The sequence below is a fragment of the Rhincodon typus genome, chromosome 16 (genome assembly GCF_021869965.1).
Source record: "Rhincodon typus isolate 14 chromosome 16, sRhiTyp1.1, whole genome shotgun sequence".
NCBI lineage: Eukaryota > Metazoa > Chordata > Chondrichthyes > Orectolobiformes > Rhincodontidae > Rhincodon > Rhincodon typus.
In genome coordinates, this window is record NC_063347.1 from 56,711,507 (window position 1) to 56,732,761 (window position 21,255).

A 21,255-nucleotide genomic window follows, 5' to 3' on the forward strand; every position below is an offset into this window, starting at 1 on the left:
TGTGTCAGAGGTCCAAGCATAACTGCTAAGCAGGAAGTGAAGACTCACTGGAGCAGTCAAGGGCATTCCTGTGGTTGCAGACTGTTACTGTGTATCTATCCAGCTGACTCTATGATATCCTGCCAATCATTAATGAAAAGTGCACCACTTCCCTCCATTAAAATCCCTCACCGTGAGGAATCCAAATTTCATCATTAAAAAAATGAACAAGGATAAAACTCATGCTATGGAAACAATGGATTTCTGAATAGTTATGTTTATTTGTGCTACAAAAGTACAGAAAGCTATTCCTGCACATGTAGCAGTTTCATTTGTAGAAAGTGAGGGATACTTTCAAGTGCAATGGTTGTCTTATAACTTATTTTATTACTTGCAACTAGATACAGTGCCTTCATTAAGTTTTGAGATGCAAATTATTAGGGAGATATTAAAACAAAATTGTGTTAGAATTTACGGTTCCCTAAAATATTTTACTCCTTTATCAGTCAATTGTGTTGGTGCACCCCTTATTCTTACTTTCATAGTTCTCAGTAAGGTACTTAATACCATCAGAACAACATTCAGGATCTTTGGCTCCTCAGTCCCATCTGAGCCTCAATGACACGACGCACTGCATGTACAGTTGGACAGTTCTGTTTTTGATAGTTCTGAAGTGAAACAAGTCTGTGTCCTGGTCCCCACTCTGTTTGTTATTTTCTTGTCCATATTCATGGCTTTTGCCTTCCATGGAGTTACAGCGCGAGTCTACATGCACATTACAACAGACAGTACACTGTACAATCTATCAAAACTGAAATGGAAGAAAAATATGCCACATCCTGATAAAGGAACGCCCCTATGCAGATGTCACTGTGACATTTATTAAAAAGGCAACTGAGTGACAAAGACTCATGGACCTCTGCTCCCATGTCCATAACTTATTCTCCCTGACTCAAAACACCAAGTAAACGGTAGTCAGAGAGGCATAAAGCATGGAAACAGACCCTAGTCACAGGACAAAATGTTGCATCTCCATTTGATCAAATTAACCAACAACCCACTAGAAATGGTTTGCAAATTCTGCTGTCTGGTGTATGGTGACACACAATATAAACCCTCATGCAGCACGCAATACACAGATAGGTAAAACAACTTGATGGACTGGGAGCATTAGCAGGATGAAAGACTGTCTGCAGTGAGGTAGCACAGAAATAGTCAGCTAATGGCTCTGCATCAAGGATACTTGCATATGTGATATGAAGCCCTAAACACCAACAATTGTGTTTAGGGCTTTCATAAGACAGTCTTTTATCTTACTAATGCTCCTGGTGTGCCAAAATTGCCTTTAATATTAGCACTCCCTTGGAAACTCTGCCTTTGAGAATGCGCTACATGCAAGATTTTGCCCTGCCAGAATATATGCAAAATCTTGCACAGGCAAAGGTGGAAACTATTAAGCTTCTTTTCTTGGCAGCTTTAAGTCACCACTGCTTCTTAGCTAAACAGCAAAATACTCAGACCACAGCCTTTATAAACTATCAGTGCAGTCCTAAGGTGATATCCAATGTGGGTTTTGCAAGTCACCCAAAGATGGTAGCTGCTTTGCCTATCTGTGTATTGAGTGCTGCCTTAGGTTCATATTGTGTGTTGCTGTAGACCAGACATAGCAAAATTTGCTAACCACCTCTAGTTGTGTGTTGTTTAGTTTGATCAGGGTGGTGACATATCACTTTGTCCTGTAACCACAGTTTTCTTGATACTTTTGAGTCAGGGAGAATAAGTTACAGATGTGGGAGCAGGGGTCCATGAGTCTGGATCACGGAGTTTCTCCATCAGTAAATGGTACAGTGTTGTCTGCATAGAGGGACTCTCTGATCAGGATGTTACTAACTGGTAAAAGAGGAAATTACACCAACACCTCCTGTGGACTGATGTAAGATTACCACGCAGGTGGTAACAGATGCCAACAATGAAAATAATAGCCCATATATCACTTGGCAGCTTCATGCATGGCCCTTGTGGCAGAGCCTGCTCTAAAAGTGTGACCTCACAGCCAGTGATAATACACCAAGCGAAGACCCACCACCCAAATAAACTGCTTCATTCCCATCAAACCTCATAGTAAGAAGAATGCCACTACCATTATGATTAAAAATCTCATCTCAAGCGGGATACTGCTTTATTAATTGGACTTTTTGTAGGTGCCATTAAAATGTTTACTCCACCTTGCATTATTGACTAGCGTGTACTATGTTCTATAACGGAATGAATCCTTCAGAAATTGCACTCTCGTGGGAAACCCTTGATCACTTTTTAAAAGATTTTGGATTTGCATCAAGGACCAAGGGAGTGAAGGAAAGGAAAGGAAAGGAAGAAAGAAATGGGGAGTGGGGGGAGAAGAGGTGGGAGAGGGGGTGAAGAGGGGGTGAGTGGGAGTGTGGAGAGGAGAGCAGGGAGAGAATGTTTCAGGTAGATGAACTTTATCAGAATAACAATCTCCTTTTTAAACCCAGCACTTACCAGACATGCCCTGCTTAGAGATCTGCCTATCATAGATCTTCTTCTCTAAAGTGTAGTCAGAAACCAGCCGGTAGATGTAACAAGGTTTCTTTTGACCATAGCGGTACACACGACACACTGCCTGAGCATCATGACAGGGGTTCCAGGAAGCATCAAATACCACCACTCGATTGGCCCCAACCAGATTGATTCCCAAACAGCCAGCTCTTTGGAGAAATGAAACAGCCACAGTTAGCTCAGCACCATTGTCAACCTTGGGACAAACTACTGCATAACTGCTTCAATTAAGAACACAAGTGAAGTACCCGTCAGATTAACTCAGCAGGTCAAGCCTGGTAATGTCAAATTTAGCTTTTAAAAGCCTTAGACTGCAGAAGGGAGGTCTCAGGAAGGTGAGGAATTGCACCTTTGAATTATCATGTTACATTCTGTTCAGGATAACAAGAATGTGCCATAGCTTGAGTTTTACTTTGGGCACTGACCAAGAGGAGCATAAAATCATAGAACGGTAACAGCACTGAACAATCATGATTTCTGGTTCGCAAAAGACAAAATAGTTAGTTCCCAGTCCCCTGACCTTTCTTTACAGCCCTGTAAAGAGCCACTTTTTTTTTTTAAAGTATTTGCCCAATTTCACTTCTAAAGCCCAAACTGATTCTGCCCCTTGATAAGGCAGTGCATTCCAGAACCTAACCATTAATTCACAGCTGAAAGAAAGTTTTTTCGTGCCCTCAGCTGTTTTTTTTCTGCCAATCACCTTACAGTTATTGTTCTTTGGTTCTCCAATTTTCCATCAAGAGTGCACCTTCTCTTCACTCTGTCCAGACCTCTCATGATATTGTATAACTCTATCAAATCTCCTCTCAACCTCTCTTCTTCGAGGAGAGCAACCCCAGCTCTCCAACTGTCCATGTAACTCAAGTCCCTCATTCATGGAACCATCCTTGAAAATCCTTTCATACCTTTTCTAAAGCCTTCACATTCTCCCTAACGTCTGATGGCCAGAATCAGACACGATACTCCGAGTTGAGAAGTCACACACACACAACAGGAAATGTTGGAAACAATTGGAAGGTCTGGTAGTATTTGGAGAGAGGAACAGAGTTAATATTTCAAGTCGTTTTGACTTTCCCAGTACTTTCTGGTGTTATTTCAGAATTCTAGCATTTGCAATATCTTGCATTTATTCAACAAAACTTTCTTGCTTTTGTACTGTCTGCATCAATTTATAAAGTGCAGGATGTTGCATGCCTTTTTAAACCCTATCTCAATATGTCTTTCCACCTTCAACAATTTATTTACATGCCCTTGGATCTTTGTACTGGCACTTTTTAGAACTGCACTATGTAATACTGTCTCCAAAATATCTCATTTCACCCTCCCCTGCATTGAGTTGTATCTGCCTTGATGCCTGCCCATTCCACCAGCCTGTCAATGGTCTCAAAGTCTATCAGTATCCTTCTCTCAGTCCAAGTACTTCAATGTTACATGTCATCCGCAAATTTCAAAATTGTGTCCTGCAGCTTCAAATGTAGGTCATTAATTAATATCAACAAAAGCAGTGGCCCACGCACTGATCCCCTGGGGACCGCAGTACATATCTCCTAGCTAGTGAAGAATAGGCACAATGGGCTAAATGATTTCATCCAGGAGCAGATACAGAATTTTCAACATGGAGGGTGAAGATTAAGCAAGGAGTATGCTAAGCCTGGAACTAATAAAGCAATGTTTAAGGATTCCACTGCAAACAGATTGAGGTAGACCATGTTGAGAAGACTGCAGCAGTGCTGGAAAGAACATGAGATTTAGACCACAGCCACAAACTACAAAAAGTCTAGTTCCAGAGCGTGACGCTGGGTAGAGCAATCAAACAAGTAACACTGACTTCCTGTTAATCCTGAGCAAATGCATTGACACATCAAATTTACAAACCCACAGATTTAGCACTGACCTAGTTCTAAGTTAAATAAATCTTCAGTTACCAACAGCACTGACAGGTGAGATCTCCTAGGAAGGGGGAGGCGGTGGTTGGTGGTAATGGGGGAAATGTTGTCACATGAGTACCTCTGAACTGAACTGAAATCAAACCTTTGATACTTAACAGATCACACCCACCGTGTAGACAACAGGAAGAGATTGGCTTTAGTATTGCGTGGATCATTGAACTGATTGATCAGCCGTTCTCGATCCATTGCAGAGGTGCTTCCATCCAGTCCTGGAAAAGTTGAAGAATATTTCATAAAATATCCATACAAAATATTGCTTGCATGTTTTAATACAAACTCTAAAAATATGTTTAGTTGGATAAAACTGCAGCAATCACACAAATTCTCATCACGTACAGAATGGGTTCTCAGCACTGACTGTGAAATGCAGATTTACACAGTATATGACTGACGAGTTTAAATAGTTAAAGGTTAATTGAGATGGATAGAAATGACAGCACTCAGAACATAGAACAAAAATAGCCATTTGGCCATGAAGCATTGCACGATGAAAACTCTAATCAGTTCCATTGCTCCATTTTAAACTTCACAGCTCTGCAAATACTTATTTTGTTTTACTGAATTTGTGTCCGCCACTCTTTCAGAGTGCATCCCAGATTATAGCAACACGAGAATTTTTTTAAAGAACTTCATTATCACTTTGTAGCTCTTCAGCCAATTACCAAAATCTGTAAGGGCTACACTAAAGCTTTGGCAATATTTACTACTGTAGCAATCTGTTTGCAAGATTTAGAGTTCAGGAGCCACAGATTACACCCAAAAGAAATTGTAGAAGATTTTAAAAGGTAGTTCATTAGGAAGTAACAGTTTGAGATATGACATAATTCAAATCAATAGAAAAGATGCATAATCCATAACAGGTGAGAATGGCTTACTGGTCCCAAACTAGAGTAATAGATGGAGGAAATGGGTGTTTCTGATCTCTACGGCTTACACGGAGTATCCTCACAGCAGTTTACTGGGCCTGGATTGAATAAACAGATAGGAGAATGCTGATCTCCTTGGCTGAGGTGTCAGCCTCCTTGCAACAGTTTACTGGGCCTGAATCAGAGTAACAGATGAATGAAGCTGATCTCTGTGACTAAAAGTGACAACCTCTTGTCTGTTGATACAGTCTCCTTCTCCCTTTGTTCTTTGTCTCAACTCAAAGACATACAAGGAAGCACTCCATCTTTTTTGAGGCGAGGCTGGAAATACCACTTCCTTCTGTTTAAATTAGTCTTCCTGAGCTAACCAAAGTCAATGGAGCTAGCATGAATAACTTTTAAATGCTCTCCTCTGTTGAATTGTGTCTTGAGCTCACCAAAGTGTTAGGAATCATCATTGATTGACTACAAGAAGTTCTTCTCTGTTGAAAATGTGATTTTCCCTCTCGAGAGTCTGTTTTTTCATTCCTTAGCTTACTGCTTATTTCTGGGAGGCTTATGTCAATCATTTACTCAACTGTCCACTGGTAATGGACAGATATTCAAGGTAATCCCTCCTATTTCCTTCAAAAGTCCATGAAGCCACCATACAGCTCATAGAACGCCCAGTCTTCAGGCAGTTACTTAACATATGGGTCATGAGATTAACTCCCATTTCTCACCCCAGTAGGACTAGCAATGTCTTGTTCCAGTGCTCACACTCAAGCCACATCCTTGCTAGAGATAACAGCCTTTGCTGTCCTGTGTTTGCCAGCCCAGAAAGCTGGTATGAGACACGAACAAAAATAGCTGAGAAATCTCAAGTCAGGCACACCTGAGGACAGAGAGATTTCAGGTCAATGATCCTGCATCAGAACTAAAGAAATGTAAAAATCTAAGGCTTATTAAGCCATTGGGAGTGAGGAGGAAACAGGAAGAACAAAATGTCTTGTTCTTTCCTTCCCTTTTTTGGTGAGAGAGTCTTCATCTTGTTTCTCTCATCCCTGTCTGTCCCGTTCTTATGTTTTTTGTGTAAAATCTGTGTGTCACTTTGTAGCTTCAGTATCTATTAGCATATTTCTTTGGCTGCTCCATCATAAAACTGTTTGTTCTTTAATCTCAATTGACATCTAACCTATCATAGTCCTTCTCTTCTGCTCTTTTCCAAAACTTTCAGCCAATTCTTGATATCATGTGGAGTAAATTGAATTTTCTGAAGATTGGCATTTGGGGACCTCAGGTGGTGATCAAAATGGATAACCCACTTGACACTACTGGCTGAAAGTGGTTGCAAATACTTATTCCTGGTCTTTTGCCATGATCTATAGCTTTGCATGATTGGTAATGGGGGCGGCGGTGGCGGGGTGCAGGAATTGGCAATATTAATGAACACTTTTTTTAAATCAGAGAAGGGAGGGTATCAAATGGCAATAACCGGGTCATATCATGGGATGTGACTGAGGACTTTGGTACAATGGTGATTTGGTAAGATTCTGAGATTATGACTGTGTCAGGCTGTTGCTTAACTGGTCAGAGACAGCTCTTCCTGCTTTGGCACACGTTGCCAGATATTAGTTCTGAGGACTTTGCAGGGCTGATTGAGCAAAGCATGCCATTGTTGAATCCAACTAGTTTAAAGTTAGATGGTCTGTCTGATTTTGATCTTATTAATTTTTCCTCAGTGATTTGTTGTAACAGCTGGTTTAGTGGGAAATTAAGAGCCAACAACTTTTCTGAGTCTGGAATCAAATGTGGCCTGGACCCGGTAGGACAGCAGATTTCTTTCCCTAAAAGGTAGTTAGTAAACAAACAGTTTCACAGTCATCATTGCTGAAGCCATTCCAGATTTATTGAAGTAACTGAACTGCCTTAGCTTGAACTCCTGTCTTCCAGGCCTCTGAATCACTAGTTCAGTAGCATGAACACAATTGTTTCCATTTCTGTAACTGTCATATGTGTGAAAAAAAATAATTCCACCACTCCTCCATTTACCTTTGATTCCCTGGGGAATGCTCAATAGGTGCTAAACCTTCAGGAAGCAAGATCAGAATAATGACAATGGGGGAGACAGAAACCAAGTGGAAGGGGACAGAACACTGTTTTTGAATGATTTGCTTCAAGCCTGTAATAGTTTGAATGGTGCCTGCACTTATCCACCAGGTGGCACTGTTGTCCAAAAAAATGGCCCCATACAGCATTAAGACCCAGTTTACTATACAAGTAGTTATTTGGTAGTACTGTACAGAACTTGAACCTTGCTGAAAAAAAGAGAACATTTTACAAACTATTTAACCTTGCATTCACCAGGACAGGTTTCCAAGAATTACCAATGTAAAGGCACATTTCCTTTGGTAATTTGAAACTTCCAAGTTTTGCTGACAAGTGTAAGATGGAAAGTTCGAACAAAATGCATCTTTTATCAGCATTACTCAAATATTTATTATCCATGACCTTAAGCCTTTTCTCCTTTGAGTTCAATTAAACAGATATTGTTGCATGGCCCCACTAATGCTTACGGTAATAGTTAACGTTCCGGATCCATGGTTGTGGAGGTTCCTCGGAGCCTGGTTTCGTTGGCATCATTTTCTTTCCGAGAAATTCCTCAATGACTGAGAGCGTAGAAAGGCTCTGGCTGCAGTGCAGAGGGTAAAAACAAAATTCAGATAAGAGTGTGAATACTTCAGGAGACAAAAATGCACATTTCCCATAATGACCAATGCCTTCAGTGTCAAACTTCCAATCAATCATAACCTGGGGAGAAACTATGGAGGAGAATATCAAAGCAGCATACTTGCTACTTTTTTTTCAGAAAATTGGTACCAATACTTTGTCCAATACACTATTCATGTTGTCCATGATGCTTCTCTTGTGATACACTTAGTTCATTTCTTCAAATTATTCTCAGCATTGACAGAACTGTACCCCACAATATTGCAACTTGTTCTATACTGACAAGTTTGAACACAGTATTCATCCTGTTCTATAGTGATATTCATGCTGCAGACCCGGTAACGTGTTACCCTATTGTACTGCCGTAGATCTGTACCTTGTTTTGCACTGACAGATCTCTAGCCACCCCAATGCCCCTAGCTAATTACCTTAGTCTGCATGGTTCAAAACTTGCTTTCTACAGAATATGACCCTTCTTAGATATCATTCATATATTATTTGGTTACAGTCATACAGTTGAAAACATTGAAAGATACTCATGTTAGTCACAGAATTAACCTCTCCTCTAAGTTTAAATGAAGGTAAGTAAAACAAAGGAGGAAAATTTGAGATCATTAAAAAGGGAATGATTCTAAGGGTCAGTAGGAACTGCTGATGCTGGAGTCTGAGATAATAAGGTGTAGAGCTGGATGAACACAGCAGGCCAGGCAGCACCAGAGCAGGAAAGCTGACGTTTTGAGTCTGGACCCTTCTGAAGAAGGGTCTTCCACCATACATGCCAACCTTCCATCCATCATCTCCATCTATACTTCTCGCTGCCTCAGGAAGGCAGCCAATGTAATCAAAGATCCCTCCCACCCCGGTTATAATCTCTTCCAACCTCTTCCTTCGGGCAGAAGATAGAAAAGCTTAAACGCATGTACCAACAGGTTCAAGAAAAGCTTCTCCTCCGCTGTTATTAGATCTCTGAATCAACCTTTTAAATTTAATGCTGACCTCACTCTTTGTGCGTCTTCTCTGCAGCCGTAACATTGTATTCCTCGCTCTGTTCTATTACCCTAATGCACTTTGTACGGTATGATCTGCCTGTACTGCATGTAAAACAAAACTTTTCACTGTACCTAGGTACGTGTGATAATAACAAATCAAATCAGGATCACCAACTTCGCTTGGGACAGGTCCCTGTTTGCATTCTCAACTCAATTAGCCAAGGTACAGTGGAAGTTAGTATTCCTGAGAGTACAATGAAATATTTTAACATTACACAGCTAGAGACCAGTAAAGTCTCATGTCACATCTCCATGTTTGTTGAATGATCACATCTCAATAAGTGGTTAGAATAGCACAACAACAGGGCTTCGCAGCACCAGGGGAAAAAGAGTCAAAATGTCAATCAAGGCTTTGAAAGCCACACAGTTGTAGAGTGTGCTGGGGAGTGAGCATGTGCAGTTATTGGACAAGGGCCAGATCAGCCTAAGCAGTGATAGTTCCCCGATTGTCAGAACAACCTCCAACTGTTCTGTATCTAGAGTCAGACATGAACAGTGGGCACAAGGTAAGGTACCCGCTGGGTTCCCACTGAACCACATCCCAGCTTGAGTTAGCATCTTCCAGAGGAAACCAAACAAAAACTGCTGTTCACAAGGGTAACTTCGAACTGACACTTGCCATTTCCTGTATTATTTCTCCTTAATGCTCTCTTACCTAAACACAAGGATCTTGTCCCCGAGCTTCAGGGTCTCTTCTATCAGCTCAAACAGCAGGACCATTTTTGCAGAGTTCTCTAGCAAGCCAGGTTGGTAGTTTGCCAACACATCCTTAGCCTGAGGAGAGAACAGTCCACTTAATTCATCTGTATTAGTTTTTAAAAGATCACATCATGTTTTACACAGGGGGAGCACAATGAGCAAAGTAAATAGGCAGCTAGCTGAGGCCATTATTGGAATAGGGCCCACAGTGGAAATCAAGTGTTTGCTACAAGGGATCAGAGGAGAAAGGCTCTGTGAAAGTTACATGCCACAGCATCCGAGTAACAAAATTCAATTCATGAATAGGGGTAAAGACCGGTGTTTCTTATCCTTCTCTGTGACCGCACTTTGATGTTTGAAAAATTGTTGTGACCCCAGACCTGTGACAACACCTTCTTTTCCATAGGATTTGGCAAGACAGAAATCAGGCTTTGAGGATTGGCCATTAGGCCATGCCCACTACTAAAGTAACTAAGGATTTAAAATGGCCATGCAACTGTAAACAGTCAGAGGTTCATGGCAGCCATTGCTGCCTTAGAGCTTGTGACCCTGAAATTTCAGTTTGCTACCCCATTGGGTGATGGAGGTGGGTAGTGTCGCAGCCCACAGTTTTGAAAGCCCTGGTTTGGGACACTTCACCCCATCCAGAGAATGAATCGGGGAATATTGAGGAATAATACAAAGCAGTTCCAAGGACTCCTCAGAAACCAGGTGTAGAATGGAATGTACATAACAGTTCATTGCAACACAGGCATATTGAACAAGACAGACAAGATAAAGTTATACTGAATGCAACAGAGGACCTCAGACAGTGGCAAGGTTGATGTAGTAAATAAATAATCTCACTCACATGGAAGAAACAGTATTCTATTAGTGATAACAACCAAATCAGATTGCCTACAACTAATATATTCAGTTTCCAAAAGCCACAATACAGAACGGAAGAGGTATGGCACTTACCCACTCGTAGGTTATGACCTGGTTAGTTTTGTCTTGGAAATGGTTGAAGCCGACACTCTGGGTGAACTTGCTGTTTGCCGACTCTACAGTGGTTGATGTGCTTTCCGTTTTCCTCTTGCCCCCAATGGACAGAGCACGTGCATTTGGTGTGCCTGCATTAAGATCATTTACCTCAAGATCCAAATCTGGATCATTGGCTAGGTTCTCTTTCTGCAAAGCCTCATAAAGTACATCTGGATGGTTCCAGATCTGGTAAAGATAGAGAAAAACAACGATCAGTCGATATTACAGTTCGTCACATCCACCAACCTTAACAGACAGAGCACTGCTTACTGCTGCTGTGCAGTATCCTGAGGCAAGCCTTACCAGCAAGACCGTATGCGACACTTGTTGCATGTTATGGGTGACAATAGTAATATGACACTCCACTCCAAGTGTCTGGAGCTTGGCTTGAGGCCTGCAGGAGAGTAACGTGTTCGAGTCCGATCCTCAGTGATCATTCTTCAGATTAGATGCTAAACAGATGTGGCTGTTCCTATGATTTAAATTTATAAATTCTCCTAGGAAAACGAGAAATTTTCCTACTGACAATGCTGCACTTCGTCAGACTATTACCAGACTACATTATGAACGGACCTCTCATATTAAAGTTGATCCTTCTCTGTAGCTGTAATATTATACTCTGCATTCTGTTCTATTACCGAGGTACTTAATGGAAGATATGACTTGCCTTGATAGCACACAAAACAGTACCTTTCACTGTATCTCAGTACTTGTGACAATATTAGTAAATCAAAGACATGAGAATGCAGTTAACTGAGTCAAACAAGTATTTCATAATGTACCTTCTTAAAGGACAGTGTTTTTACACCATCTACGAAGAATATCCAAAGCAATTAAGAATATATTAGGCTGCCAGTAACGTGGGGCTGGTCAGTTACAAACTGACTACTGGTCACCCAAACTGCCCCAGGAGACTATTCATTGCCTTTTATTTAGAGAACAGCCATTTACAGCCCCAGTGGAACCATGACTTGCCATTGAATGCAACTCATGATTGCAACAAGAAATAACCTGAAGAGAACTACTTCAACTAATAAGCTGCAGAAAACCTGCTTCAATGCAGGTGAGAGATAGAGTTAATAGTTGCCCAACATGTCTCACATATAAACAATGTGCTGAGGCATTTCACAGGGAGTTTCAGATGATTTACAGACAAAGGCTTGTCAAGAAATGCTGCATGAATGATAGAAAGCCATTCAGCCCATTGTGTCCATGCTGGCTTTCAGCAAGATTTAATTGGTTAGCCCAATCTCTCACCCTTTTCCCATCCTGCTGTAAATTCTCTCTGCAGGTGCGTAGCCAAATCCCTTGAAAGTCCCACCTGCCTCCGCCTCTACTAGTTGTTGGTGTAACCTAATCCTAAGCACTCGTTGCATTAAATTTTTTTTTTAAATATCACTGTTCCTTCTCTTGCTAATTGCCTTATATCGGTGTATTCTGGATCATGATCCTTTTGCCAATGGGAACAGGTTCTCTTTGTCTAGATCTTTCACAACCTTTAGCACTTCTTTCAACCCTCCTCTCAATCTTTACCTCTCTCAGGAGAACAACATCAGTTTCTCTAATTAACCCACTTTACTTAAGTCCCTGATCCAGAATCATTTTGTCAGTCTTTTCTGCAGCTTCTCTAAAGCCTTTACTGAAGTGCAGGATCAAAAATTTGACGGAATACTTCAGTTCAAGTCTCAAAGTTCACTTTAAAACTTTTGTATTTGTACCCCATTGTCTATTCATAATAGCCCCAAATCCCACTTGTAGCCCTTTCAGCCACTTACTGAACCTGCTCTGCTACCTTCAATAATTGATGAAGAGATAACCCCAGGTCTCTCTGCTTACGTATGCCCCCTTAAATTGTATCCTTTAATTTTTTTTTTAAAAAAAGTAGCTCTCCTTGGCCCTCCCAAAAAGCTGTATAATGTCACACATATCCATTCATTCAACTTGTCTCTGTCCTCCTCTTGAAGTCTCCCATTATCCTCCTAATACACCACTTTACTCACCCATTTCATGTCTTCTGCAAACTTTGAAACTGTCTTCAGACATACAACTCCAGTTCATTAGTAAGCAGTTAGTGTCCTATTACCAACCCCTGGGTGGCCTCACTGCATACTTTCCTCCAGTCTGAAAAATAACCATTTCACCACTACGTTTCCTATCACTGTCAACTTCGCACTCATGCTGCCATTCCCCTTTCATTCCATGGGTTTCACTTTTGGTGACGAGTCTATGTGGTATTTCATGAAATGCCGCTTGGAAGTCCATATGCTCATTACCCTCATTTACCCTCTGTTATCTTCATCAAATAACTCAAAACAAATTAATAATCTCAATTTGTCTTTAGTTTATCCATCCTAGCACCCTTTAATTAATTCACATTTGAAAATGTGGCTGTTTTTGTCCCATATTATCATTTACAAAAGCTCTGCGGAACAACAAACCAGCTCGGCGAGCCAACCAACCTCAGCTTTCCTGTCAAGGTTAAAATAACTGGTCTGTAACTGCTAGTCTTATATCTCTGTATTCTTCTTTTGACAACACTTGCAATTCTCTAGCCCTGTTGCATCATCTTTAAAAAGAACTAGAAGATTCTGGTCAGTACCTCCGTGATTTCAACTCTTAATTTCCCTTAGATGCATCTCCTCTGGTCTTGGTAACTTATCAATTTTAAAAATGGTCTAATACCTTATCCTTTTTAAGTGCATATCAGAATGGGTTAAGGATTCTGCTCAATTTCCCAACCCTGTAAATTCCATTTATTTCCACAGTCCATTCTTTAATTCTAAGTCCAACTCAATCGCACACTCAAAGCCATTGCTTCTCTGAGGTGCCTGGCTTCTTTCTACCACAGTTAATTCTTCGCTCGGTCGTTGCTTTTTAAAGCTGTTCTGCATTCATTCAGTTTTCTCTGTGGCTTTGATATCAATCTACTTGTCTTCTTCCTTTCTCAGTCTATTTCTTTCCCTGTCTCACATTTAGTTGTTCTCCCGTTTCAGTCATCTCAACCCTTCCAATTTAAATGTTTCCTTTTTCTGCCAATTTAATACCAATTTTCATCACGACAACAGACTTATGTTGATTATGATGATCAGGAAACAGAAATGTAAAGTCTCAACTCTGATTATCTAACTGTTTAACAAGACCTTAAGAAATACGAACAGGAGTAGGCCGTCCAGCCCTTCAAGCCTGCTCCACTATTCAATAGGATCTTGGCTGGTCCAACATTCCTCTCATCCACTTTCCTGCTTTTTCCCCATAACCCTCGTTTTCTGACTGATCAAGAATCTATCTCAGCCTTAAATGTATAAAAGGACTCTTCCCCCGCAGCTATCTCTGGCAAGGAGTACCAAAGACACTTAGAGAAGCAATTCCTCCTGATTTCAACCTTAAATTACCACCCCCTTTATTCTGAAACTGTGCCCTCTGACTCTCCCAATAAGTATCACTATCAAATACCTCAGCACAGGTATTCTTCCAGCCAGATACAGAATAAAGTGTTCTCAGTGCTCTTTCATTAAACACTCCCTATAGCGCACAAGCCCTAAAACACTGGATCAATAAGAACAGTTATCAAGAAACTAGCCACTGATTGCTTTGTGATTAAACAAAAGTACAAGACATTTCAGATTTCCATCATTCTGTCTAGTTTTCAAAAGATAATGGCCTACCTTACAGCAGACACAGAATGCTTTGAGAGGATTGAGGCCCAGCCAGCCACTGTTTCCCGCATCTCGGAAACGATTCATAAACTCAGTGTACAGCGATCGTTGAATTTTGGAGAGACGGACTAGCAGCACGTGTTCTTCTTTCTCAGGAAGGTGACCTCTCAAGACATCGTGACCTCGCCTGCACAGCAAGTCAAACGTCATCAATCCTTTGAAGCAGCAGTTGGTATTAACAAAAGAAAATGAATTTGAGGGCAGCGAGCCTGCGAAGCTTCTTGCTGAACAGAATGACAAACTGACAGTCTTGCTAAATAACTTACACTGAGACAGAAAACCAATGACTGAAAAATGGTGCAACACAGGGAAAACGTATCACGTAGAACTTAAAGCTTTGATGAAAGGTCATCAAACTGAAACATTATTCTGCTCTCTCCACAGGTAATGCCTGACCTGTTGAGTATATCCAGTACTTTTTTTGTATCAGATTTCCATAGGGATCGGTTTAAAGATCCTTGCTGCTCATAGTGTGAGAGACTGGGGACCATAAAACTTTTAGTAAAGGGTCTGTTGACACAGGGCGGTAAATTGAATCAGGTAGCACAGGGTGTGGCTATTCAGCCCACCATAACTGTGCCACTTCCTTAAAAGACCAAATTAGTTCAATTTTAATCACAGATTCTGGATCACAACATCTCGCCATGTAAAAAGTATTCTTATGTCAATGAGGTGTACACACTTCAACCCTCCCCAACTATCTCTCCTTCCCAAGATGCAATGAGGAAGACTCAACACAGTGCTGCAGATGGAAAGTAGCCAGAGCTTTATACAGCTGTAATTTTACAAACCTCTCACCTTTGTACAAATCCTTCTAGCAGGCTGTGTAAAACATGGCTGCGGTACCGCATCAGGCGAACATCCTGTGGTGTGGAGTCAATACACTGTCCGTTTAGGATGGGACGCTCGAACATGTTGCTGAACTCCTGCCTGGTACCAAGGAAGTCAGGCCGGACAAAGTCCACCATGCACCAGTACTCCATGAGATTGTTCTGAAGTGGATACCCAGTAAGGACCACTCGCCGCCTTGAACGGATGCTCTTCAAGGCCTGAGATGTACTAGCATGGCAATTTTTTATGCGGTGGCCTTCGTCACAAATGACGACATCAGGGCCTGGCCTAGCCAGGGCTTTTTCGATCCCTAAGGGACAAGTTAAACTTCTGATCAAATGAAGAGAAACAGTGTGGCATCATAAAGCATCAGGCTAACAACTAACAAAGTACCTAACTTACTGTTCTTGACTAAGGAGCTCCTCTAATTACAGCAACTGTATCATAATGGGTCCTCTAAACTCATCACTGCTTTGGCTCCATATCATAAGGAACAAAAACGCAATCTTTTCTTGCTTCTAAGTGAAAGCATACTTTCAACTGTATGCAACTGATATTGACATTTTAAATTGCAAACAGCACAGACTTGCTGTATTATATTTAAAGTAATCAGCTACTAATTTCCTTTATTTGGCTTGTCAGTAACTTGGAATGGATTAGGCCAGTGAGATTAGTTTAGTATTTCTCAGTGAAATTGCCAGCACTGACATTTATAGAATGACTGACCTCCACTGCCTATATTTCTACAGAACTATCTGAATGGCTGAGGAGTGGAAATTGCAGCCAACAGCTGGAGTATCGCATGCTATGCTGCAAGAGTGAGTGAAACAGACCATAGCACGGTTTAAAGGAATGTTAGATAAATATTTAAGGGAGATAAAGGGCCATGGGATTACAATGGATGAGTGAGAATAGCTTTGGATTGATTTATTAGACAGGAAGTATATTAGATAGCAGGTACAATGATGAGGGTCAAAATGTCTTCCTCTCCTAGCAGTGAAGGTGTCTGGAATCATTAAGGTTGTAAAAGGTGTTAGAAGTATAATTTATTTCATTTTTACCTTTCAATAGCTCTTGTTGCCGATCTTCCTCATCCAGATCTATAATCACAGGTCCTGCTGGTTTCTTTGTTTTCTTCCTCCTCCCAGTAACAAATGACTTTTTCAATGACAGTAAACGATACATCTCATACCCCATTAACAGCACACCACCGTCTGCTGACCATTCATTAATCACCTTGGCACGGGCCACAGTTGTTCTACAAAAAAAGAGAGGGAATGTTGGATAACCCAGAACATGAGGTTAATTTTACAGCAGTGTAGTGTACTGATGTAAATGGCTGCCAGGCTCTCGTCTTAATGGAGTAGCAAGATGTCAAATGGTTATTTCTAGGATTAGTATCATTACCATGATGGCAATGTTTGAGTCGTATATCCACATTCCTAGCGATATCTGTTCACAATGTAATATTCCTCCCTCCAACCATTACCCTAGATTCCTGAAACTCATATTGGGTTACCACCCTCTCTGCCTGTCTCAATTCTTTTTGCCAATGCATATTTATAGCCTATTCAAATGTGAGGGCCATCGTGGTAACTTGGAGGCATTGAGCAGGAAACAAAGAACTCTTACATAACATTTCAGCACAGTCTGAAAAAAAATTTCAAAAGCACTTCACAATGAATCATTCTGAACTGCAGTGACCCAAGTAAAAGCAGCTGTCATGTCGTCCTCAGTAAGAACCCAGAAAAGGCGATCAAATGTATAAATGACCCATCATTTTTAGTAGACTTAGAGTTGCGACAAAAACAGACACAATGGTAACATTCACCTGAACAGGCACATCAGGCTGCATGGCTCAGTAACACGACAGGGAGTGCATTTATTATCAGAACCGGAGATGCTCTCAATTTTAATTTGTTTGAAAGTCAGTTGCAAGGTAAGTAACATCTGCAACACTCTTCCCCAAATGTCCCAATGCATTTGTGTGGACTCGACCCTTTTGTTTTGGGACCACAGCAGGCCCTGGATATCCTTCTTTATAAATATATAACAGGACATACTTGTGTTCGTCATTTAGGATGTGAACTTTAAAACTCCTGGGCTGTATCTCCTCAGAGTTGTAATCTGCAGGAAGCGTTTCTGGGGCGGGCAGCCACATGTTAAACTCTGCCAACCAGTTCTGCAAAGTGTTCACCTGAAATTGATAAAAGCCAATATCATCTCTGCACAAAAATGTAGATTAACATGTCATTAGCCCCAGATGTGACTTTCAAGTAAAGAAGTTACAAAGTTAGCAAACTGGCTGACTGCCTTCCTGTCTGTTTGGTTACCTTGTTCTAACCACCTCATCTAGGATTATGGACCATGAAGATGGCAAGCAAAACTTACAGGAAAAATAAAATCGCAGAACTGGCGTGGGGCAGGAGGCCATTTCGTCCATCATGTCTGCATCAGAATCCCAAGATTGTTTTACTAAAACATATAATCAGTCCATAATAAACTGAGAAGAAAACAAAAGTAACTTTCCACATCAGCTCCAACATTATACAGAGGACACATCCCCATTACTATTTCCTAACCAAAGCACTCAACTGGCAACTAAACTTGGCAAGTTCACTTTCCATTTCTCTCAAAGTACCAGTTAAAACACTACTCAACAACCTCCTCCAGCAAAATACTAGATTCTTCAGAAAGTGCAGCATTCCAAACACTCAGAGTGAAGTGTTTTCTGTATCTTTTCTTGAGCAGTGCAAGGAAACATCAAGAATGCCATTACGCAACAGCTATGTAGAATGTAATGATACCACCACTGATACAAAACAAAATACAAGAGGAGATAAGTTTTGGGTTATTGCATTACATCTCACGGATGAAAAACTCAAGGAACCCAAACCTTCATGCCCTATAGACCAACATCTATACCAGGTATAATCTATGATTACTCTCCACTTTCTTGTTCCACCCAAGAGAAATGCCCTTCAGTGGCAAGGATAATGAAATCAGAGTACAAATACTGACCGGTACAATAGCAAGGACAGTGCGAGCTTCTGTATATCGAAAGAGGACATCCACGAAGGAGACAATCTGCAAGGTCTTTCCAAGACCCATACTGTGGGCCAGGATACAGCCAAAACCACTGCTACTTTTAAACCTTTCTTGTGATTCCACAAGATTGTCATACAGGAAGCGGATTCCACCGACCTATGGATACAGAACAAGAGTATTAATCAACCGACAAACATCACAAAATCCAAAATACCAGCTTTGCACAGTTTTTTTAAAACTGTAACTGTGCTGTAACTGAACTGGACAAGATTCTGCCACTAATAGTATATTTAATGCTTAGAAATAAGTTTGCGAGTGCATGCTTTCTGGTGTTGCAAAGTTAAATACATGTATGAAAAGAGGTGAACAACAACAGCAAATGAGAAGCACACAAGAAATGGAGTTTAAGTTTGGGAACTACCAGTAAAGCACAAAACATACCGTCACTCTCATGTCTTTTCCCACATTTAAACCACAACTAGCTCTTGCCCTGTGCTGTTGCATCTGAGCCCCTCTCACAGAGGACACAAACACAAAGGTAAATCACAATGGGAACGATATGACCTTGCATAAATTATTTTACTTTGTTTGAGGGCTCGAAATTTTCTCAAGGGCTACTTTTGGTTTTCAGAAGCTCCCTTTCCATTCTCACTAACTCATGATGCTGTCTCAAGTAATAGCATCCCATGTATTTGTAGTTACAAGTTGGGTATTTGGATTCGCTAGAAGCAAATTTAGAAGAGCTCATCAATATCCTCAACAGTCATCAATCCGCCACTAAAACTAAACCTACAACATACAAGGGAAGCATTAATTTCTTAGACATCATGATATTTAAATTGGTACAACGGGCGTAAACAACAATTATTCTTCCCAAACTAACTGACACATACTTTACATAGACAGAGCCATTATCCCAAAAACTCCTAAAAATGATGAGGTCACAGTTGATGCTTTTCTGTTACTTATGCACAAAGCTGGAAGGTTTTAACCAGGAAGTTACTACCCTGTATACTGCACCTCAGATCTCAATCTCAGATTTAAATTTAACAACTGAATGTTCATTACAACAGCATTCACTTCACTATTTCCTATTTAGCAATCTGAATGTGTGAATCCTTATGCAAGGAATTCATTACTTCAGTGATTTCAGTTTTTTGGCTCATAGTTATCAGAATATTCCTATGTAAGCAGGTTTGGAACAGTTTCATACTATTCGCTTCTGCAGCCTGTTTCTCTCCCCACCACTTTGCAGATGCTCCTTCTTTCTTGCCCTTTGCAGCCTCTTTCATCGCTTCCAACATTAATCCCATTTAATTTGTCCCATAACCGCCATAAGCACAGATTCGGAACTCAGCGAAGGTGACCTGCAGTAAAGTGGTTAATAACATCATTGCAGGCAATGTGCTGGCTGCCCACTGAACAATCCATTCAGTCTCACTCACTGTAGCCCACCCAGCTTCCTCTGACTATCACCGTGTTGGGTAAAGAGTTCCCAATCATACCTGTGTAGCAGTATTTAAGTCTCTCCTTACTCCCACTGCAGAAAATTTTAAACCTGTGCCTCTGTACTCCTTGTATTAATAACAAAAGCGAGCAGCTCCTTGCCTTACCTAACAAACCCTCTCACAATGTTGTACACCTCGATCATATCTCCTGTCAATCTCCTTTAGTCCAAGGAGAGCAGTCTGGCTGCTCCAATCTAACCTCACCTTCCTATTCCCGGAAAACATTCTGGTAAATCTCCTCGGCACACCCTCAAAAACCCTCACATCCTTCCTAAATTTAAAAATGCACAATAACACAAATATAGATAATGCAGGATGATGTGTCAATGATTCCCTAGAATAAAGAGGTGAAGAAGAAAGAACGTCAAGCACTTTGTTGAAAGGAAGGGTATGTTCAGGCTTGCAAGTATCCCTTGACTTCACTCTTCAGCTGTTCACCAACAAACAAAATGTGCTCCGCTGTACTTGCTTCACATTTTTATTTGTAATTTTCTGTTCAAAGTGGTTACCAAGAGAAAACCATCAGGTACGGTGGAATTTACACAAATAAACTTCACTGGAGGAGTTTAAAACATTGTGGTTCACACTGCTGCCTCACAGCACCAAAGACCCAGGTTCATTCCAGCCTTGGGTGACTGTGTGGTGTTTGCACATTCTCCCCATGTCTGTATAGGTTTAACTCTGGGTGCTCTAGTTTCCTCCTATAGTCCAAAGATGTGCAGGTTAAGTGGATTGGCCATGCCAAATTGTCCCATCGTGTCCAGGGATGTGCAGGTTAGGGGAGTTAGACATCATAACCCAAAAGGGGGATGGGACGGTCTTCAGAAAGTTGGTGCAGACTCGCCAGGCCGAATGGCCTTTTTCCACATCGTGGGGATTCTAATCTATGATTCAATGCATCTGAATCAACAGCACCCAACAAGAGAACAATGCTGCACTGCAGTTTGGGAAGCTCCCTGGCAGCATACCGAATTCCTTCTCCTGATTTGCCTGTAATGCATGAAAGACAGCACTTTTCACTGCACCTTGGTACATGTGACAGTAATAAATTAAATCAGATCAAAAATCCCATATTTTCATTTCTCCAACACATAGAGGGATACTGTTATTATTCCAAACTATTCCAAATTCAGATACCTGTAATGGAAACTGTGTAAATGAATTCACTAGGTGGTTGGTCATGATTAAATGACGCATTTTATCAAAGTTTCAGTCAAGATTTTGATCAGTCTCAGCTGGTCTCAAGATCCAGTTCCCAGGAATGAAATGTCACTCCACTTGTTCTGTGTGTTATTTAATCT

The 21,255-nt window shown here is 41.0% G+C and overlaps 1 protein-coding gene across 5 annotated transcripts in view; it reads right to left on the reverse strand.

Moving 5' to 3' along the window:
• Window positions 1-21,255, reverse strand: part of rad54l2 (RAD54 like 2) — a 118,186-nt gene that overhangs the window by 15,102 nt on the left and 81,829 nt on the right. For all 5 annotated transcript variants that reach the window (XM_048606531.1, XM_048606527.1, XM_048606528.1 and 2 more), the window contains 10 exons: window positions 18,420-18,602; window positions 17,462-17,595; window positions 16,460-16,656; window positions 15,366-15,708; window positions 14,517-14,694; window positions 10,789-11,037; window positions 9,785-9,903; window positions 7,927-8,042; window positions 4,615-4,714; window positions 2,500-2,705 (listed from right to left, as the gene is read on the reverse strand). In XM_048606531.1, the coding sequence (XP_048462488.1) occupies window positions 2,500-2,705; window positions 4,615-4,714; window positions 7,927-8,042; window positions 9,785-9,903; window positions 10,789-11,037; window positions 14,517-14,694; window positions 15,366-15,708; window positions 16,460-16,656; window positions 17,462-17,595; window positions 18,420-18,602 (1,825 nt within the window). The remainder of the gene's footprint in view (window positions 1-2,499; window positions 2,706-4,614; window positions 4,715-7,926; window positions 8,043-9,784; window positions 9,904-10,788; window positions 11,038-14,516; window positions 14,695-15,365; window positions 15,709-16,459; window positions 16,657-17,461; window positions 17,596-18,419; window positions 18,603-21,255) is intronic.